An 18741-nucleotide genomic window follows, 5' to 3' on the forward strand; every position below is an offset into this window, starting at 1 on the left:
TGTATTTTTAAAGGCATATATATGAGGTATTGGATATTTTTATGCATTTTCTTAACCAGTTGAGCATTTTACAGGATTGTTGGTTTAATGCTGTTTAAACTTTCCTGAAGAAAAAAACCACCTTAAATTTGCTAATTATTTGGCATGAAAGTTTGATTTATTAAAAGGGACTCATAGTTTTCCATTTTATTTTTCTAATTGTCTCATTGTTTAAACAACAGCTTGGGTAAGGGCTTCGTTGTTTACCTTTATACACAACAACATATTAACTATGTACTTGGTAAAAGTTATTAATTAATTGAATAGAAAATATTATAACAAATATTATTGGATGCCGAATTGACTTCAAATAGGTGCCGATTTAACTAGATGGAGATTTAACCAGGTGCCGACTTGACTTGTACATTTCAAATCCTCTGCGATCGTTTGCGGTATTTCTTGAGAAAACCTGTTTTCCATCATCAAACAGAAGTAAAAACTGCTTGACAATGATTCTAGAATGCTTCATGATTGTTAAAATAAGTTTAATTTACTTAAAAAACAATTTTGAAACTTGCGATATAGGAAGTTTAAAAAGCACGTGTAAAAGAAGAAATTAACCGGTGAGAGTCGAAATCCGTACATGACAGATACATGTATCACTATAATACGACTTTGAAAGTAAAACAGTTCCATCCTTTTGTAAAACAGTCATTAATATACCTATCACATTAATGTTTGGAGGGTCTTAAGCTTATACAAACCATATAAGTCGGTATGAAACACCGAAACGGAATGAACAATAACCGATTACGTTTTGTAGTTTACAAATTCTAAGCTGGTTTACGGTTGTCATTTTTACTATGTTTGAATCGTTTCAATCTAGCAGATACCAGTTTATTTCAAATGCATTAAAAAGAAACGAGAAATTTGTAATGAAAGGTTTAGTTTTTATATTTATCAGTTTTAATTTGATATCAAATAGAAATAACTTATTAATATGGATGAGTTAAAATTATTAGTTTGATAAATGATGAGAGCGCCCTCTACAATATCTGATTCAATAACAAAGATGGCGGAACGTAAACAAACCACCTCGCCGCGAAATTGAACTTGTTCTCTTATTTCTTGCTTATTGTACTCTACAGTCCGCACCCCCTCTGGAAGGTACAATTTTGGAGAATAAAACCGCGGACTATACAAGCCTTTCTATGGACAGGTCAACATTTTTGTTGTAAATAAAATAAAGTATTTAAACTGGTTCTCGTCCGACTACAACACTTTGTTCGAGTGTAGCGGAATACAAGCAGATACCAGTTAGTTTGTAAAATAGTAAATATGAAACGGAGTGCGGTAGGCGGAGGCAATAATCGACTTCCTGTTGTTCTGGTCAATGGTATCGGAACAATGCCGCTGACGCGTCATTTTCCAAAAATTTCAAAAGCTTTGGTTGAATGATTCATGAGAAAATGCACGGACACGACTGGAAACACCATTTTTCAATCTTTCAAGAACCATAACTCCTGAACGGTAAAAGTCAAAATCTTCATTATTGAAATTGACCTCTATTTTGTCATCAGTAACAACATATTAAAATTTGGGAAGCTTTGGTAAAATAGTTCATGCGTAAATGCACGGACACGACTGGAAACACCATTTTTCAATCTTTCAAGAACCATAACTCCTGAACGGTAAAAGTCAAAATCTTCATTATTGAACTTGACCTCTATTTTGTCATCAGTAACAACATATTAAAATTTGGGAAGCTTTGGTAAAATAGTTCATGCGTAAATGCACGGACACGACTGGAAACACCATTTTTCAATCTTTCAAGAACCATAACTCCAGAACGGTAAAAGTCAAAATCGTCATTATTGAACTTGACCTCAATTTTGTCATCAGTAACAACATATTAAAATTTGGGAAGCTAAGGTAGAACAGTTCATGCGTAAATGCACGGACAGGACTGGAAACTCCATTTTTCAATCTTTCAAGAACCATAACTCCTGAACGGTAAAAGTCAAAATCGCCATTATTGAACTTGACCTCCATTTTGTCATCAGTAACAACATATTAAAATTTGGGAAGATTAGGTAGAACAGTTCATGTGTAAATGCACGGACACGACTGGAAACTCCATTTTTCAATCTTTCAAGAACCATAACTCCTGAACGGTAAAAGTCAAAATCGCCATTATTGAACTTGACCTTCATTTAGTTGTCAGTAACAACATATTAAAATTTTAAAAGCTTTGGTTGAACGGTTCATGAGTTAATGCACGGACAATATTTGATTGCCGGACCGACCGACAGCCGTACATCCCCAAATCAATAACCGACATTTTTGTCACAAAAATCCGGTTAAAAATAGAAGTAAATAAATCCACAATAATACAATTAGTACGGCCGCTTGGTGAAAAATTGTGCACATCCTGCTACAAGCATGAAATTTGGCATAGACCTTCCTCAACTATTACTCTTGTATTTTAGATAGAAAGGCATTTGAAAAAAATGTCTCACTTCAGGTTAAATCCAAAATGGCGGACATCATACTTAAATAAGCCCAATATCGAAGGCTAGCATGTGAATAGGTGTTATTATAATGCTACTATCATAATATTTGGTACAAATCTTTGTTTTTTACTACTTTTGGATATATCATATAGATTAGTGCTAAATGGCATTCACTAAAGTAAAATAATTACGTCTGTTTCTGCATGTGCCCATTTTACTACTAGTCTTTTGGACAGTGCCAGTTTACCATGCATATTCCTCTTGGCCTTCTCAGCATCCTATAATTGTTTAGAAACAAAGATCATGTTACAAAAACGTTCTGTTCAATTCTGTTTTAATTTCCTGTAATACCAAATTCAATCTAATTTTGTACAAATTCCAATGAGTGAAGGCAATGTAGTATTTGTATATTAAGGTCAGCTAAACATTTTGATTACATTGTGTTGTAAAGGGAATATAAAGCTTCTCAATGATAAACATTGGTGTTTGTCAAACTGCTATATATCCAGTGTAATATTTCTGACAAAACGGTTGGTTCAAAATTTTTGAAATTTTTATATTTTTGTTAAAGGGTCAAAGTAAGTACTTTGACAAAATTTTATGAAAATTAAACGAGCCAAATTAATTTTAGTGCAAGTGTTGGGTACCACCTTAAGCTCAAATTGTAACAAATTCCTGCAGCCTTAGATTTCAATTATTCAATTTCAATGTTAATAAAACAAATAACCATACTAATAACTCTTATAAATTGTGAATACTTAAGTTAGTTTAACACTACACATGCTGAAGTCTTTCCTGCTTTAGGAATACATGCATTGATTAAATTTTATGCTGAAAGTTTTAAAGAACAAGGTCTTACTAAATGCACCACATTATAATTAGCATAACATTATCAATGATGCAAGACATTAAGGTCAAAGTCAGATAAACACTGATGGACACAAACTTATTCTCACCTTTCTATTTTCATAACTAACAAAACAGTATCCTCTGGGTTTTCCTTTTTCTGGCCCCAGTTTGTTAAGAAGAAAATCAAATCTTTTCAATTCACCGAACTTTTGTAGAAGCTTTAACAATGTGTACCTGAAAGAATATATGTGTATGTCTGTTCATTATGAAACCATTACAAACAATAAAGTTCTTTGTATGACCTTGCCTCAATGTAAACTGTTCCCCAAATTCTTGTCTACTTAAATATCCCTTAAACTTAGCTACAAAGAAAACCAAATGATCCGCAGGGCACAGCTTTATACAACCGCAGAGTTCAAACCCTGAACAGTTGGGGCAGGTATTGACACAACATTCAAGCTTGATACAGCTCTGAATTTGGATTGTGATTAATTGTTGACACAAAATAGGTTTCTGACACAGAATGAATGAGGTCTAAGAACTTAAACTTAAAAACTTTAAATTGGACATTTACCTTTTATTGTCCTATATCCAAAATCTAAATACATGATTAGATTCAGCATATCAAAGAACCCCAAGAATTCAATTTTTGATGAAATCAAACAAAGTTTAATTTTGGACCCCGATTTGGACCAACTTGAAAACTGGGCCTATAATCAAAAATCTAAATACATGTTTAGATTCAGCATATCAACGAACCCCAAGGATTCAAGTTTTGTTGATACATGTATCAAACAAAGTTTAATTTTGGACCCCGATTTGGACGAACTTGAAAACTGGCCCCATAAGCAAAGATCTTAATACATGTTTAGATTCAGCATACATGTATCAAAGAACCCCAAGGGTTCAATTTTTGTTGAAATCAAACAAAGTTTAATTTTGGACCCATATTTGGACCAACTTGAAAACTGGGCCCCATAATCAAAAATCTAAGTACATGTTTAGATTCAGCATATCAAAGAACCTCAAGGATTCAATGTTTGTTAAAATCAAACTAAATTTTGGACCCTTTGGACCCTTTGGACCTTAAAGTCGACCAATTTGAAAATGGGACCAAAAATTAAGAAACTACATACATGTAAACAGTTAGATTCGGCATATCAAAGAACCCCAATAATTCAATTTTTGATGAAATCAAACAAAGTTTAATTTTGGACCCTTCTTGCCCCTAATTCCTAAACTGTTGGGACCAAAACTTCCAAAATCAATCCCAACCTTCCATTGTGGTCATAAACCTTGTGTTAAAATTTCATAGATTTCTATTTACTTATACTAAAGTTATTGTGCATACCAAGAAAAATGCTTATTTGGGACCTTTTTTTGGCCCCTAATTCCTAAATTGTTGGGACCAAAACTCCCAAAATCAATCACAACCTTCCTTTTGTGGTCATAAACCTTGTGTTTAAATTTCATAGATTTCTATTTACTTATACTAAAGTTATAGTGCGAAAACCAAATGTCTTTGGACGATGACGACGGCACGAACGTTATACCAATATACTACCAAAAAATTTTCAATTTTTGCGGTCGTATAAAAATTTCACAAAACATTTCATTGCATATAAGAAAATAACCATCACTGGAAGTTAACCAATCAAATATCTCCCCTTATTTTACCTGTGTACAAGTTTTAGTAACCATGTAACCTCAAGTTTACAAAATATTCTATAGAAACCCCAAATGAAAAAATAGTGATGCTTTGATATAACCAAGACACATGTTTATGAACATGATGAAACAGAAACGTTTTACTGCAATAAAATGTAGGATTAATTACCTACAACTGTCAAATTCAATATTTTTTTTTACCTATTTTCATATATACAACCTGGTGTGACGTACATGTACCATGATTTGGTGGTCTTACACCTAAAAGGGTTCATGGTTGGATAATAGTTTGGTATGATGTAACAGCAAACTAATTTACTAATTGTGTATACATTTTCATTTTACAGATTAATTGTGAGTTATGGCCCCTTAATATACAAATTGTTTCCAATTAAAGTTTCATAACATGGTTAAAGATACCAAAATAATTACATTTTTTCACAAATTTGAGAATAGTTCTAGAATTTTCTTGTTTATTTCTATGTATGTCTTATATTATATTACTCTGTCAGTCTAGTATCCAAATTTCCAATCCATAATCTACAATCATCTTTGATGTTTCCTGCTGGATCCTCTGGTACAGGAACAGGTGTAGTATATACTTCCTGGGTTGGTAATGTAAACATAGTCTAAAAAAACAGGAAAAGTAAATAATGAGACAGTAAATCTCTTTGTGTACAGGTTCGAGTTGTCCTATATTATTATTACCTTCAAATAAGTCAGGGTATCCACATGTGTAAGTCACAATCAATCATTTTACTTTTTGGAATTAGAATCAATTTGACCCGAGTTATCTCTCTTAGCCATTGGAAGTTTGTCTTATTTTTTACCGAAGACAAATCCTTTATTGTCTGGACTCATTAAACTTGAAAAATGCTTATTGTTGGCCCCCTTGTTTACCCTTATTCCTGCATGTTTGGTGCAAATACCCCCAAATTCATTCCCAGCCTTTCCTTTGTGAAATGAATCATTGTGATACAATGTCAGAGAGATCCATACACAATTACACACAAGTTATTGTCCAGAAACTTCAAAATGCTTGTTTTTTGCCCATAATTCATAAACTGTTGGTCATGGTACCATAACCCCCAAAATCAATCATAACCTTCCTTTTGTAGTGTTGAACCTTCTTAACAAATTTCATAGAGATCCATTCACTTGGAAACCAAACGTCTTCAGATAACGACATCATACCATTAAACAAACCCCAAAAAATGTTTGAAGTCATATAAAAACCTGTCCAAAGTCAGGAGTCTGCAATTCAGTGGTAGTTGCTGGTTGCTGTCTGCCATACTTAAAATAATGAGACAGAAAATGGGATATGTCATGTATGTGTCAAAGAGACAACAACACGACCAAAGAGCAGACAACAGCTGAATAATAATGTATTTTAAGCTTAAATGAAGTTGTTTTGAATTACATTTTATCATGTCTGGACTTAAATAAAAATATTCTTAAAATTTTGAAATGCACAGTTGGTCACTACATAAGAATATGATTTATTACGCACAAAAACATTTTTCTATTTGAAATTATTGATGGATGGATGGCTTGTTGATTGTTGTCCAGCAGCAAATTAAATTCATATTTAGGACTAGAACTTGAAAATATGAAATGAATATAAACCCTGCTTTGTAATACCAATCACTGAGTCTGATTTTTAATGTGCTAGTTCACAAGCTTGTTACCATGGTTACAGTCTCCAGGAAGACATATTATATCCTTCCACTCAGGTCACATTATTACAACTACCAGCTGACCATTCCTTGCTCTTACTCCAAAATGTTGTGTGCCTAGTGAAGAAGCAGCAAATATCAATTTCAAAGTCTATAGTTTGATCAGGCTGGGTTCAAAACAACAACCTTCAGCACTGTAAGAAAGCAATAGACCACAGAGACGGTCAAGTAATAAAGTATGGAGCATATTTACTCATTCTATTCACTGTCCTCAGCCACTCCTAATAACAGACAGACAGTACAAGGAAGGTTTGTTATTTTTCTACAAAGGAAAAAAAGAATTCCCTTCAATTTTGCACTTTCAGCAAAATATCTAGCTTTCCAACTTTCAAACTATGTATAACTTTTTTTTATGATTATAGATGGTCCTGTGTCCCTTTTTCAGTTTTTTTGTTGTTTTCCTGCAAGTGTAAATTGGGCTAACAGCAGATCCTAAGATAATTTCAGTAGTTTAACTTAACTTATTCTATTGTTTCTTTCAGATAGATCACTTATCTTTTTAAAACTAAATGTCCACAACATGTCTAGATGTCTTCTGATAGTTTGTGCTGTTGGGTTACTGTCTCGGTGATGTATACCAAAGACAGATTTCTAAATATAGATTTCTTAGTTATATTCTTTACAGATGCATGTATGTCAGAATATTTTTTTATTTTAAAGAAAATAAACCTATTCTGTATACATGTATATTCCAAATCCTGGTATACAAAATTTTTCTTTTATCATTTAATACCTACATTGCATGTGATAAAACATTTTCTAGCATACTTTTTCAATTTTTATTAACCCTTCTAAAACATAAGAATTTGTGTTTGTACATTATAATACATGTTATATATAGTCATGTAACATGTATAATGTAAAATGATTCTTAGCCTTATTAAACAGGGATACTTCATTGTGACCGTAAGTATATATTTGTTGAACATATTAAACATGGATCCTTCATTGTGACAGTTAGTATATATTTGTTGTACTTATTAAACATGGATCCTTCATTGTGACAGTAAGTATATATTTGTTGTACTTATTAAACATGGATCTTTCATTGTGACAGTAAGTATATATTTGTTGTACTTATTAAACATGGATCCTTCATTGTGATAGTAAGTATATATTTGTTGTACTTATAAAACATGGATCCTTCATTGTGACAGTAAGTATATATTTGTTGTACTTATAAAACATTGATCCTTCATTGTGACAGTAAGTATATATTTGTTGTACTTATTAAACATGGATCCTTCATTGTGACAGTAAGTATATATTTGTTGTACTTATTAAACATGGATCCTTCATTGTGCAGTCTGCACGGTTAGCCACTAGTCCGATGCCCCAGACTAGTAAAATTTCATTCGGACTAGTAAGTTTTTGCAAAACTTTGTTTTGGACCAATAAGAAAAATGTCAGTATATTGGTCTTCGGACTAGTAGTTGAAAAAGTTTTTGGTGCAGACTGATTGTGACAGTAAGTATATATTTGTTGTACTTATTAAACATGGATCCTTCATTGTGACAGTAAGTATATATTTGTTGTACTTATAAAACATTGATCCTTCATTGTGACAGTAAGTATATATTTGTTGTACTTATTAAACATGGATCCTGCATTGTGATAGTAAGTATATATTTGTTGTACTTATTAAACATGGATCCTGCATTGTGACAGTAAGTATATATTTGTTGTACTTATTAAACATGGATCCTGCATTGTGACAGTAAGTATATATTTGTTGTACTTATAAAACATTGATCCTTCATTGTGACAGTAAGTATATATTTGTTGTACTTATTAAACATGGATCCTGCATTGTGACAGTAAGTATATATTTGTTGTACTTATTAAACATGGATCCTGCATTGTAACAGTAAGTATATATTTGTTGTACTTATAAAACATTGATCCTTCATTGTGACAGTAAGTATATATTTGTTGTACTTATAAAACATTGATCCTTCATTGTGACAGTAAGTATATATTTGTTGTACTTATTAAACATGGATCCTGCATTGTGACAGTAAGTATATATTTGTTGTACTTATAAAACATTGATCCTTCATTGTGACAGTAAGTATATATTTGTTGTACTTATTAAACATGGATCCTGCATTGTGACAGTAAGTATATATTTGTTGTACTTATTAAACATGGATCCTTCATTGTGACAGTAAGTATATATTTGTTGTACTTATAAAACATTGATCCTTCATTGTGACAGTAAGTATATATTTGTTGTACTTATTAAACATGGATCCTGCATTGTGACAGTAAGTATATATTTGTTGTACTTATTAAACATGGATCCTGCATTGTAACAGTAAGTATATATTTGTTGTACTTATAAAACATTGATCCTTCATTGTGACAGTAAGTATATATTTGTTGTACTTATAAAACATTGATCCTTCATTGTGACAGTAAGTATATATTTGTTGTACTTATTAAACATGGATCCTGCATTGTGACAGTAAGTATATATTTGTTGTACTTATAAAACATTGATCCTTCATTGTGACAGTAAGTATATATTTGTTGTACTTATTAAACATGGATCCTGCATTGTGACAGTAAGTATATATTTGTTGTACTTATAAAACATTGATCCTTCATTGTGACAGTAAGTATATATTTGTTGTACTTATTAAACATGGATCCTGCATTGTGACAGTAAGTATATATTTGTTGTACTTATTAAACATGGATCCTGCATTGTGACAGTAAGTATATATTTGTTGTACATGTTCCCTTCATTGTAACAGTAAGTATATATTTGTTGTACATGTTCAACAATTGGTTGTATTGGTTACTTTTTTTTGTTTTTTTTTAATGAAGTGAACTATTTACTGTTAGGAATGCATTCACAGTAATCATTATAAATTTTATGAACATTAACTTTCTTTTTTGTCTTGCACTAACATGTACAGCACAGCAAGCCAGGGCATATATACATAGATCATATTCCATTTGTCTAGTATTCATTCTAAAATTGATACCAATGATATGAAACTAAAAGATTCAAATAAAAACATCTTTATATACATTGTAACTACTTTTGTGCAAGTACAATTCAAAACTAAATGCCTAAATATATTGTAGAGGTATGTACATAAATATGTCATTTAGTGCCCTGTAAAAGTGTTCAAACTCACTCTTAATTACATATGTATATATTAATGTGCATTGTACATGTAAAACAGATAAATAAGTAACACCTGCATCAACAAAACTCTATAAATAGTATATACGTATATACCAGTAAAGATGTATATTCACAAAATGTACAATATAAAAATTAAGTCTTACAAAACATTGTCACAAATCGATCAGATGCCAAAATGTTCAATCATGTTCATAGATATACAAAAAATGATATATATGTTCTTTCAGACTGATTTCACAACTGTTTTAAGATGTTTAATTTCCTTCAACTGACAGTCTGTTATAAACATCATTTTGTGTGTTCAATTGCTATAAGTCTTTCCTTATTTCCTGACATCAGGGCTGGAAGGGAAGCTGTTATTGTTAATTTTCCAGTTTCACTTAGCTTAGAGGTCAAAAGTTCCGGATTTACCTCTTGGGGCAACAGATAACTTCTCTGATATTCCTTTCTAGATGAACGATTCTTGTCTTTCTCTTCATGTTTAGCGTGAACAGTTAATTGCTGGCCAGATGTTTTCACAGTTATTTCCTCTGGTTTGAATTGTGACGTGTCATATTCCAAATAAAATTTTCTTCTTCCAGAATTATCTTCAATGATAGGATTATCCATCCGGAAATTTTCCATTAACCTCCAATTTTCTGCAGATGGAGCAAGGAAATTATCTCCCATTTTAGCAAAGTTACCGACTGCCATTCTACGTGAAACATCCCAATTTCTTTTCATCTCTTCATTCATTCTGGCCATTTCTTGTTCAAAGCTTGACCACATTTGGCTACGCATTAACGGTCTGCTTTCAAAACCATATGGCATATAAAAGTCATCATATCTAGAGAGTTGATTTTGGTATGGAACAGGATCTCTGTACATTGGTAAATGTTGATCATAACAAGATGGCCAAAAGTCTGGTTCATATCTTATTGGCACATCTCTTGACACAAGTGACATTTTTTTCTGCTGTTATATATGTAAACAATCTCCTCTAAATCCTATATATTTGATAACAGAATGGACACAAAATGTCAAAATAATTATAAAACTCAAAAGCAATATACTCCAGAATATTTCATAACACTGAAAATAGTGATGAAAATTATACAACCGAAAGTCTTGAAGAGTCAACAAATTTTCAATTAAATCACTCCACAAAATTTACGAGAGACCTGATATTTATACACAAGTACCAATAGTGTACTTGAAAAAAAAAGATGTAAATTAATATGTTCAAGAAAGATCTACCATAGAGTACAAACTGATCTCTTTAGCCAATTTTCTGCCTTAAGCAATAGTTTGTTTGTAATAAAGTAAATATTTCATCATTTAATATTTACGCCTCAGCAACCTGAGAAACTTGCAACTTGTTTATCATCACGATATATATATATAATATAATTATTCAATCATTAAATCAAAAGATTATAACAAATGGGCATTCTTACAAGTATTTGTTGACATGCATTTAACTTAAACACATGTTAAAAAGGGTAAATAAATAAATCTCCAACATCAAATATCATTTGCAAAAAAAAAAGTAAAATAATTTTTCACAAAATTATCAAAATATATTGATATAATGCATCATAATTGTAAGATAACACATGATTCTAACCATAAGTTTTCTAGAGAATATTTAACAGACACACCAGGGGCAATTACAGCCATTTTAAAAAGGGGGGATCCAACTATATGTTCAAATGCATTGATCGTCCCAAAAAAAGGGGTGGGGGTTCTCACCCTGGAAACCCCCTCAAGATCTGCCAGTACTGCACACAGAAACTTGATAGGACTAATCATTTCAGATGAGGATATTTTGCTCCAAGATATGATGGTTACTGGTTAGGTTTGCAGGTTTTTTTTTTAGCTAAAGCTGCCCATGTTTTGAATTTCTTCTAAATTTGCTTGATTCTTATAATTACAAAGACTGGCACTTAAAACAAAGTGAATCGATAATAAAGATCAGTTTTGACTGTCACTATGTGCTTATCCAACAGTGTCAACATATTATCTTATGTCATTCTATGCAAATTATCCATCAATGGTCTGGAATACCCATACATTGTAATGATCCAGAACTCTTCTCTTTATTATAAAACTTAGACTCTTTATGTATCATGTTTCAGATTTCTCAATTTATTCAAGCCAACAGAATTTAATTCACATTACATGTACTAAGGCAGCCAATTACAACTAACTCTTGTTCAGTAATAATTTCAAGATGACATGTTTATCATCTGAAAAAAAATAGCTTTGCACTTTGACAAATGTTTGATGTGAGGCATATGCATTAATAAATCAATATATATCTCAATCACCATTATCATGAACAATGTTCTCGCCTTGTTGCTATAATCCAAGGAGGAATAATGGGCTCAATAAATTCTTTTTCAAAATATCCCTTAAAAATTCTTGAAAAGGTTTGCCATGTTTCCCATGAAACCAGAACAAAGGACAGTACCAAATATAACAACATCTGTGATGAAAATATGTTGTGTTTTGATGTTGGTAGCTGTCTAAAGGTAAAAGTACAAATCGTATTACATTTATGCTTCTTTCAAATGGAAAAAAAATACAGCTCTAAGTGGCTATCCACTGGCTACCAAAGCACAATCTACCGTAACTTATAAACATGAAAGAGTACTAAAATTAATCAATCATTATAAAAAATCTAATTTAATAGCATAATAAGCATCTAATAATGCTTGATAATGCTTGTAACAAACGGTGTCAAAATTAATAAAGGGCTGCGCTTTAGCGCATGATATGCCCGTTGTTTGAAAGACGACGGGCGTATAAAAATGGCAAAAAAGACTACAATGACAATGAGGAGCAGCAAGAAGATAACAGGGAAAGTGAAGATGGTGAAAGTGACTCTACTGAAAGTTATGATCTAAATGAGGAAGTAGGTGATGAAAGTAAGAATTTCATTGACGACGGGCGTATAAAAATGGCAAAAAAGACTACAATGACAATGAGGAGCAGCAAGAAGATAACAGGGAAAGTGAAGATGGTGAAAGTGACTCTACTGAAAGTTATGATCTAAATGAGGAAGTAGGTGATGAAAGTAAGGATTTCATTGATGATGAAGATAAAGATTTCATTGATGATGAGGAGGCCTCTTCTGAGAATGAAAATGAGGATTTTTCTGATGATGAGGACAGTGATTACAGTGAAGAAGACACTGATGATTAAACCTAGTTCAGCTTTTCAATATTTAGCATAAAAAACAAATATCATTAACATTGGCATATAACATAGAAGTCTTCATTGCAATATAAGGAAAGTGATATATGATTATGGGTTTTAGTAATTCTATGGCTGATTTCCAAATTTTATAGTAGTTTGAAAGAAGGTAATTTTCTTGGGGTATATTGCTCATAGTTATATTCTGTTGAACACAGTAAGGAACTATACTAAATTATACAAAGATGTATGAAAAAGTTGTTCAAACGGTGCTTAATATGGTGGATAATAATTATCACCTTTTTATTATTTAGAATATTCACAAGATGATCATATTGATAAATGTTTAGGAGACTTGATTTCCTTATTTTTTTCATAAAATGACACCCTTTATTTAACATTTAAAGAATATTTAGTCACATGTTAGGATTTTCATGTTGTCACTTGTTCACTTATTATGTGCTATTGTAGACTAGTTATTTTTATAACATTTTTTATTGCGCTCAACCCTTCCACTGAAACCGAACTCTATAAAAAAGCTGCAATGCTAAGGTATCATTTGTGATTTCAATTGCAACCAATTTTAACAAGAGTAAATTTAAAACATCCTATATGCAAAAACAGTATTTGATTTTTATCCATAGCTTAGATAGTAAAAATGTTATCATAAAATGATATATGCCTCAGGGAACAGTTAGTATCTCAGGGACTGCTAATGTGCTTTCGTCCTTGCAACCATTCAATAATAGTACAAACGTACGACATTCATGGAACCTATTTTTTACAAGAAATTTAATGTTTTAAATTGAACTAAAGATTTTACAAATTTTATGTTTTCATCAGATTTTATTAAGTATTATTTGTTACATCAATAGATATAAACAATTCACCAAAGTTTCATGGACATTGGTGAAAGCCTTATTGAGTTATTGTCCGAAGTGTTAAAAATTCCCCTTTTTTTATGAATAAAGCCCCATGCATAAATCCAAAACTTAAAATCTGAAATTTATAAAAATTGAAAGGGAGCTTACATCAATAGATATAAACAATTCACCAAGTTTCATGGACATTGGTGAAAGCCTTTTTGAGCTATTGTCCGAAGTGTTAATAATACCCCTTTTTTTAAGAATAAAGCCCCATTAATCCAAAACTTAAAATGTGAAATTTATAAAAATTGAAAGGGAGCTTACATCAATAGATATAAACAATTCACCAAAGTTTCATGGACATTGGTGAAAGCCTTTTTGAGTTATTGTCTGAAGTGTTGAAAATCCCCCCTTTTTTATGAATAAAGCCCCATAAATCCAAAACTTAAAATCTGAAATTAAAAAAATGAAAGGGAGCTTACGTCAATAGATATAAACAATTCACTTAAGTTTCATGGAAATTGGTGAAAGTGTTTTTGAGTTATTGTCCGAAGTGTGGACGACGGACGGACAGACGGACAGACGGACAACGGTATACCATAATACGTCCCATCTAAAAGACGGGCGAATAAAAAGTAAACATCTGCTACATGACATTTCACATGTATTTTCGCATGAACTGAGGTATATATTGGCGAGTTTTGGAAGTGTCTGTAGGCCATTCAGTATCCTTGGAATCAAGATTCTTGGAAGTTTTTGAAAATTTTTGATCATTTATACAGGTGGTCATTTATGTCTTTCAGTCTTTACGACGAACTTTTAAATCTACAGGCCGGGAGCTCAATTTTTGAAAATTTTTAGTAAGATTTTGTTGGCCTGTAGAATATGATTTTTACAGGCCCGAGAGCAATTTTACTAGCCTGGGCTGCCTGGGCTGCCACTCAGCATGAAGGCTGGTCTTTGATACAATCCCTCTATGTATATGCTACCGTGTGACATAATATATTTCAACAATCAAAGTTCATTAATAGATTGGAAAATAAAACAATAAATATAAAAAAAGATGATGTGGTATGATTGCCAATGAGACAACTCTCTACAAGAGACCAAAATGACACAGAAAAATTAACAACTGTAGGTCATGGTACGACCTTCAACAATGAGCTAAGCCCATACTGTATAGTCAGCTATAACAGGCCCCGAAATGACAATTTTAAACAATTCAAACGAGAAAACAAACGACTTTATTTATGTACATGTACAAACAAAAAGATCGAAAAAAACAAATACAATTGTATGTAACACATAAACAAATGATAACCACTGAATTACAGGCTCCTGACTTGGGACAGGCACAAACATACATAATGTGGCGGTGTTAAACATGTTAGTAGGATCCCAACCCTCTCCTCAAAGGCTATATATGTAGCTACATGTAGGTTGCAGTCAAAAAATCATTTATAAGTTTAGATCCTAATTTGCCTTTTGATAAAACATAAGTGTTTCAACTTTCTAAATATGTGAATGTTTATCAAATATCAAGTACAAATGTATATAGCACATTTATATAGATTAGTTCATGCTTTGAGACAGTCCCTGTACAAAATTTAATTGCTATAATAATTTAAAAATTATTTTATTCTGTTTTTAGTATGGACTCATAAGTGTCTGCTGCTTATATTATGTACTGCAATGTATTAATATAGTAGAATGTTAAACTTTAAAAAGAGATTGACTTGATAAATAAAAAGTAAATACTTGACACTTGCTAGGCTTGTATTGATAATTAATATTATATTTTTAATTTTTGGGAAAAGTTCACTAACTATATATAAGATTTCAATTCTTTTTTTATTTGTTAATTCAACCTTTATATATTTAGCGTCTAAATATGTTTACCATGGTACGATTTTGAAAATTGTGTTCTTTGTGTTGACCATGCAGCTATCCTGCGCCTCTTAATTCATTCAGATTGTTCACATACACAATATTGGTTTGCGCTAACAAAAATTCCTGATGAGATGTCAATGAATTGCAGAGTGGAAACACTTGAGGTAGGTAGTTTGACATAAAAATTAAATTATTAGATAAATATATGTGATGACACAAATTTGTATTATTATCCAGAGTATCAGTGCATATGCTTTTTATTTACTTTTTACTATTTTGGGCGCCAAAAAGTTAAACCATGTGCATGTATGAATATTGCATTTCAATTTTACTGGCGAATGTGAATTTTCTCTTTTCTTATCTAAATTCAGGACACTGCAGTAAGAGCTTGACATCTGACTTTGAAGCAAGGCCATCAATATTCTGACCTCTGACTGTTACTTTTACTTTCCTTTTTTGACTTACTGTCCTATTATAGCCTTCAACATTTTCTAAATGCTAGGGATTTTCTACCAATGGAATAGATAACATAACTTTGCGTTTTAACTTTTCTTATTTGAGTGTCACTGACATTTCTTTGTAGACTTAACTCACGTCTGGCATACAACATTTTAATCCTGCCCCGGCGAGAAGAAATTCATGACTTCATGAACTATCATGAATGGTTCGTGAATGTTCATGAATGGTACATGAAAATTCATAAATAATTCATAAATGAAGGTTCATGAATTTAATTCATGAACTGTTCATTAAAAGTATTTTATGAATGTTCATGAAGTTTTGATGAATCACTAGCTGCTCATAAAAATTCATGAAATGTTCATTAAAAGTATTTATGAATGTTCATGAAGTTTTGATGAATCACTAGATGTTCATAAAAATTCATGAAATGTTCATTAAAAGTATTTTATGAATGTTCATGAAGTTTTGATGAATCAGTAGCTGCTCATAAAAATTCATGAAATGTTCATTAAAAGTATTTTATGAATGTTCATGAAGTTTTGATGAATCACGAGCTGATCATTGAAATTCTTGAAATGTTCATCTGTCATATGCATGTGTTATGAATAATAGATGATTTAGTAACTGGTAACACTGCGTGTGGGACTGTCACTGCTGTTACTGGTTTGCTGCAAGAAGGTTTTTTTTACTCTTCCTTTCCCTAAACTGCTAAAGATGTAAATTCTGATTTTCTCCAAGTTCACATATGTGCCTTTCTATTAATTGTCGTCCGGCATATAAATAACTTAGAAAAATATCAGATCAATGATAGATAGGCCCAACGACAGACGTTTCTCAACGTATGTACAATGTAAACAAACCTTGACCTCGTGGTTTTAATCGTACTGAACAGTTCGGCCCTAAAATACCTTCCAAGTGAGTCCACTTGTTTATTCACATGCACCATGTGCCGTTTAAACTAAAGATTTTTTTTTTATTATACTTAATAAAACTGCATATTAATAAATATTTGTTTGCGACACCCTTGATTTATTTTCATACTTCCGTTACGGCACAGATCAACTTCTGGCCGATATTATCTGGGGCGAGATTGTCACAGTCACAACGTCAGCGTAAGTGCACTCTTGGGTAATACGTCACCAAAATGGAGATTACGCTGATGGAAACACGGAAAAGACATTTCCAGTCAGAAAGATTTCAGATAAGTGCATTACAAATTTAATTTAACATGACAGACATGTGTATATTATTATAAAATATAATTTGTTGAGGAAATATAATTTTTTTATGGTTTCTTTGAGCAAAGCAACATCAGAAAGTCTGAAAGCATATTTGAAAATTTATTTTTAATTATATAAACAAAATGAATAATTGTTTCCACATATGATTATTGGTAGTTACCTAAAATTTATAGTTTTTGAATTGTTTGAATTGTTCTTTTGTGAAAATAATAAGTAGCCAGTTTTTTTAATCTTCAGGGGATAAAAAGGGGGAGGGTTTTGAAATGAATTTGATTCATTAACAGCTTCAGATGTAGTGTATAAACAGGCAACAACATTTCAATTGAATTTTATTGCTTTAAAACATCTAGAACAATTGATTCTTTGTGGATTTTTTTTATACTTTTAGGGGATTGAATGATTAAATATCAAACTGGAGCTGCCAGTTTTGATAGTAAAACAGATTCCGTGGAGATTTTAGTTACATTTATTCAGCGATTCTACTTGGAAGAACAGAGACAACAAAATATTACAGAAAGAAGCAGAAACTTTACATGTATCCTTTTATATTATTATATCTGACGCATAGTTACTTTAGTTTTAATATTGGGTGGGTACAGGTGCAGATCCAGCCATTTTAAAAAAGGTGTGGGGTTCAAACTTTGTACTATAAACCCTTTCATATGCATTGATCTTGCTAAAAAAGGGTGGGTTCCAATCCCCCCCAGAATCCTCTCCTTGACAGTAATTTACCCCTGTGAGATGATAATGAATAATTCATGAATATGCATGAACATTTCATGAACTGTTCATGAACAGATTTCATGAACAGTTCATCATATCTTCATGAACATTTGATGAACAATTCATGAACTGAAAATCGACAGTAACGTTCATGAACTTTAATGTTCATGAACAATTCATGAACAAGAAAGGTTCATGAACATTTAAATGTTCATGAACAACAATGATCATGAACCCTTTCTTGTTCATGAATTGTTCATGAACATTAAAGTTCATGAACATTACTGTCGATTTTCAGTTCATGAATTGTTCATCAAATGTTCATGAAGATATGATGAACTGTTCATGAAATCTGTTCATGAACAGTTCATGAAATGTTCATGCATATTCATGAATTATTCATTATCATCTCACAGGGGTGGTATCTTTTTATATCTACATATTTTTTTTTATATAAATTGGTTCTTTTGAGGGTAT

General features: G+C 31.6%; 2 protein-coding genes across 8 annotated transcripts in view; both read right to left on the bottom strand.

The window, feature by feature from the left end:
• Positions 1–18741, bottom strand: part of LOC143062880 (putative RNA-binding protein 18) — a 38942-nt gene that overhangs the window by 12469 nt on the left and 7732 nt on the right. For 4 of the 7 annotated variants that reach the window (XM_076234697.1, XM_076234698.1, XM_076234696.1 and 1 more), the window contains exons 2-4: positions 5514–5638; positions 3449–3575; positions 2684–2770 (exon numbers count right to left, since the gene is read on the bottom strand). In XM_076234697.1, the coding sequence (XP_076090812.1) occupies positions 2684–2770; positions 3449–3575; positions 5514–5635 (336 nt within the window). In that variant the 5' untranslated portion in view covers positions 5636–5638. Of the gene's footprint in view, positions 1–2683; positions 2771–3448; positions 3576–5513; positions 5639–6650; positions 6913–6938; positions 7330–18741 lie in introns of those variants that run through there. The other 3 variants (XM_076234701.1, XM_076234700.1, XM_076234702.1) reach the window with 3 other exon arrangements.
• On the bottom strand, positions 9495–11246 carry LOC143062877 (alpha-crystallin A chain-like). The gene has a single exon (XM_076234693.1). The coding sequence runs from the start codon at positions 10848–10850 to the stop codon at positions 10194–10196; it is 657 nt and encodes a 218-aa protein (XP_076090808.1). The 5' UTR covers positions 10851–11246; the 3' UTR covers positions 9495–10193.

The sequence above is a fragment of the Mytilus galloprovincialis genome, chromosome 2 (assembly GCF_965363235.1).
Source record: "Mytilus galloprovincialis chromosome 2, xbMytGall1.hap1.1, whole genome shotgun sequence".
NCBI classification, from domain to species: domain Eukaryota; kingdom Metazoa; phylum Mollusca; class Bivalvia; order Mytilida; family Mytilidae; genus Mytilus; species Mytilus galloprovincialis.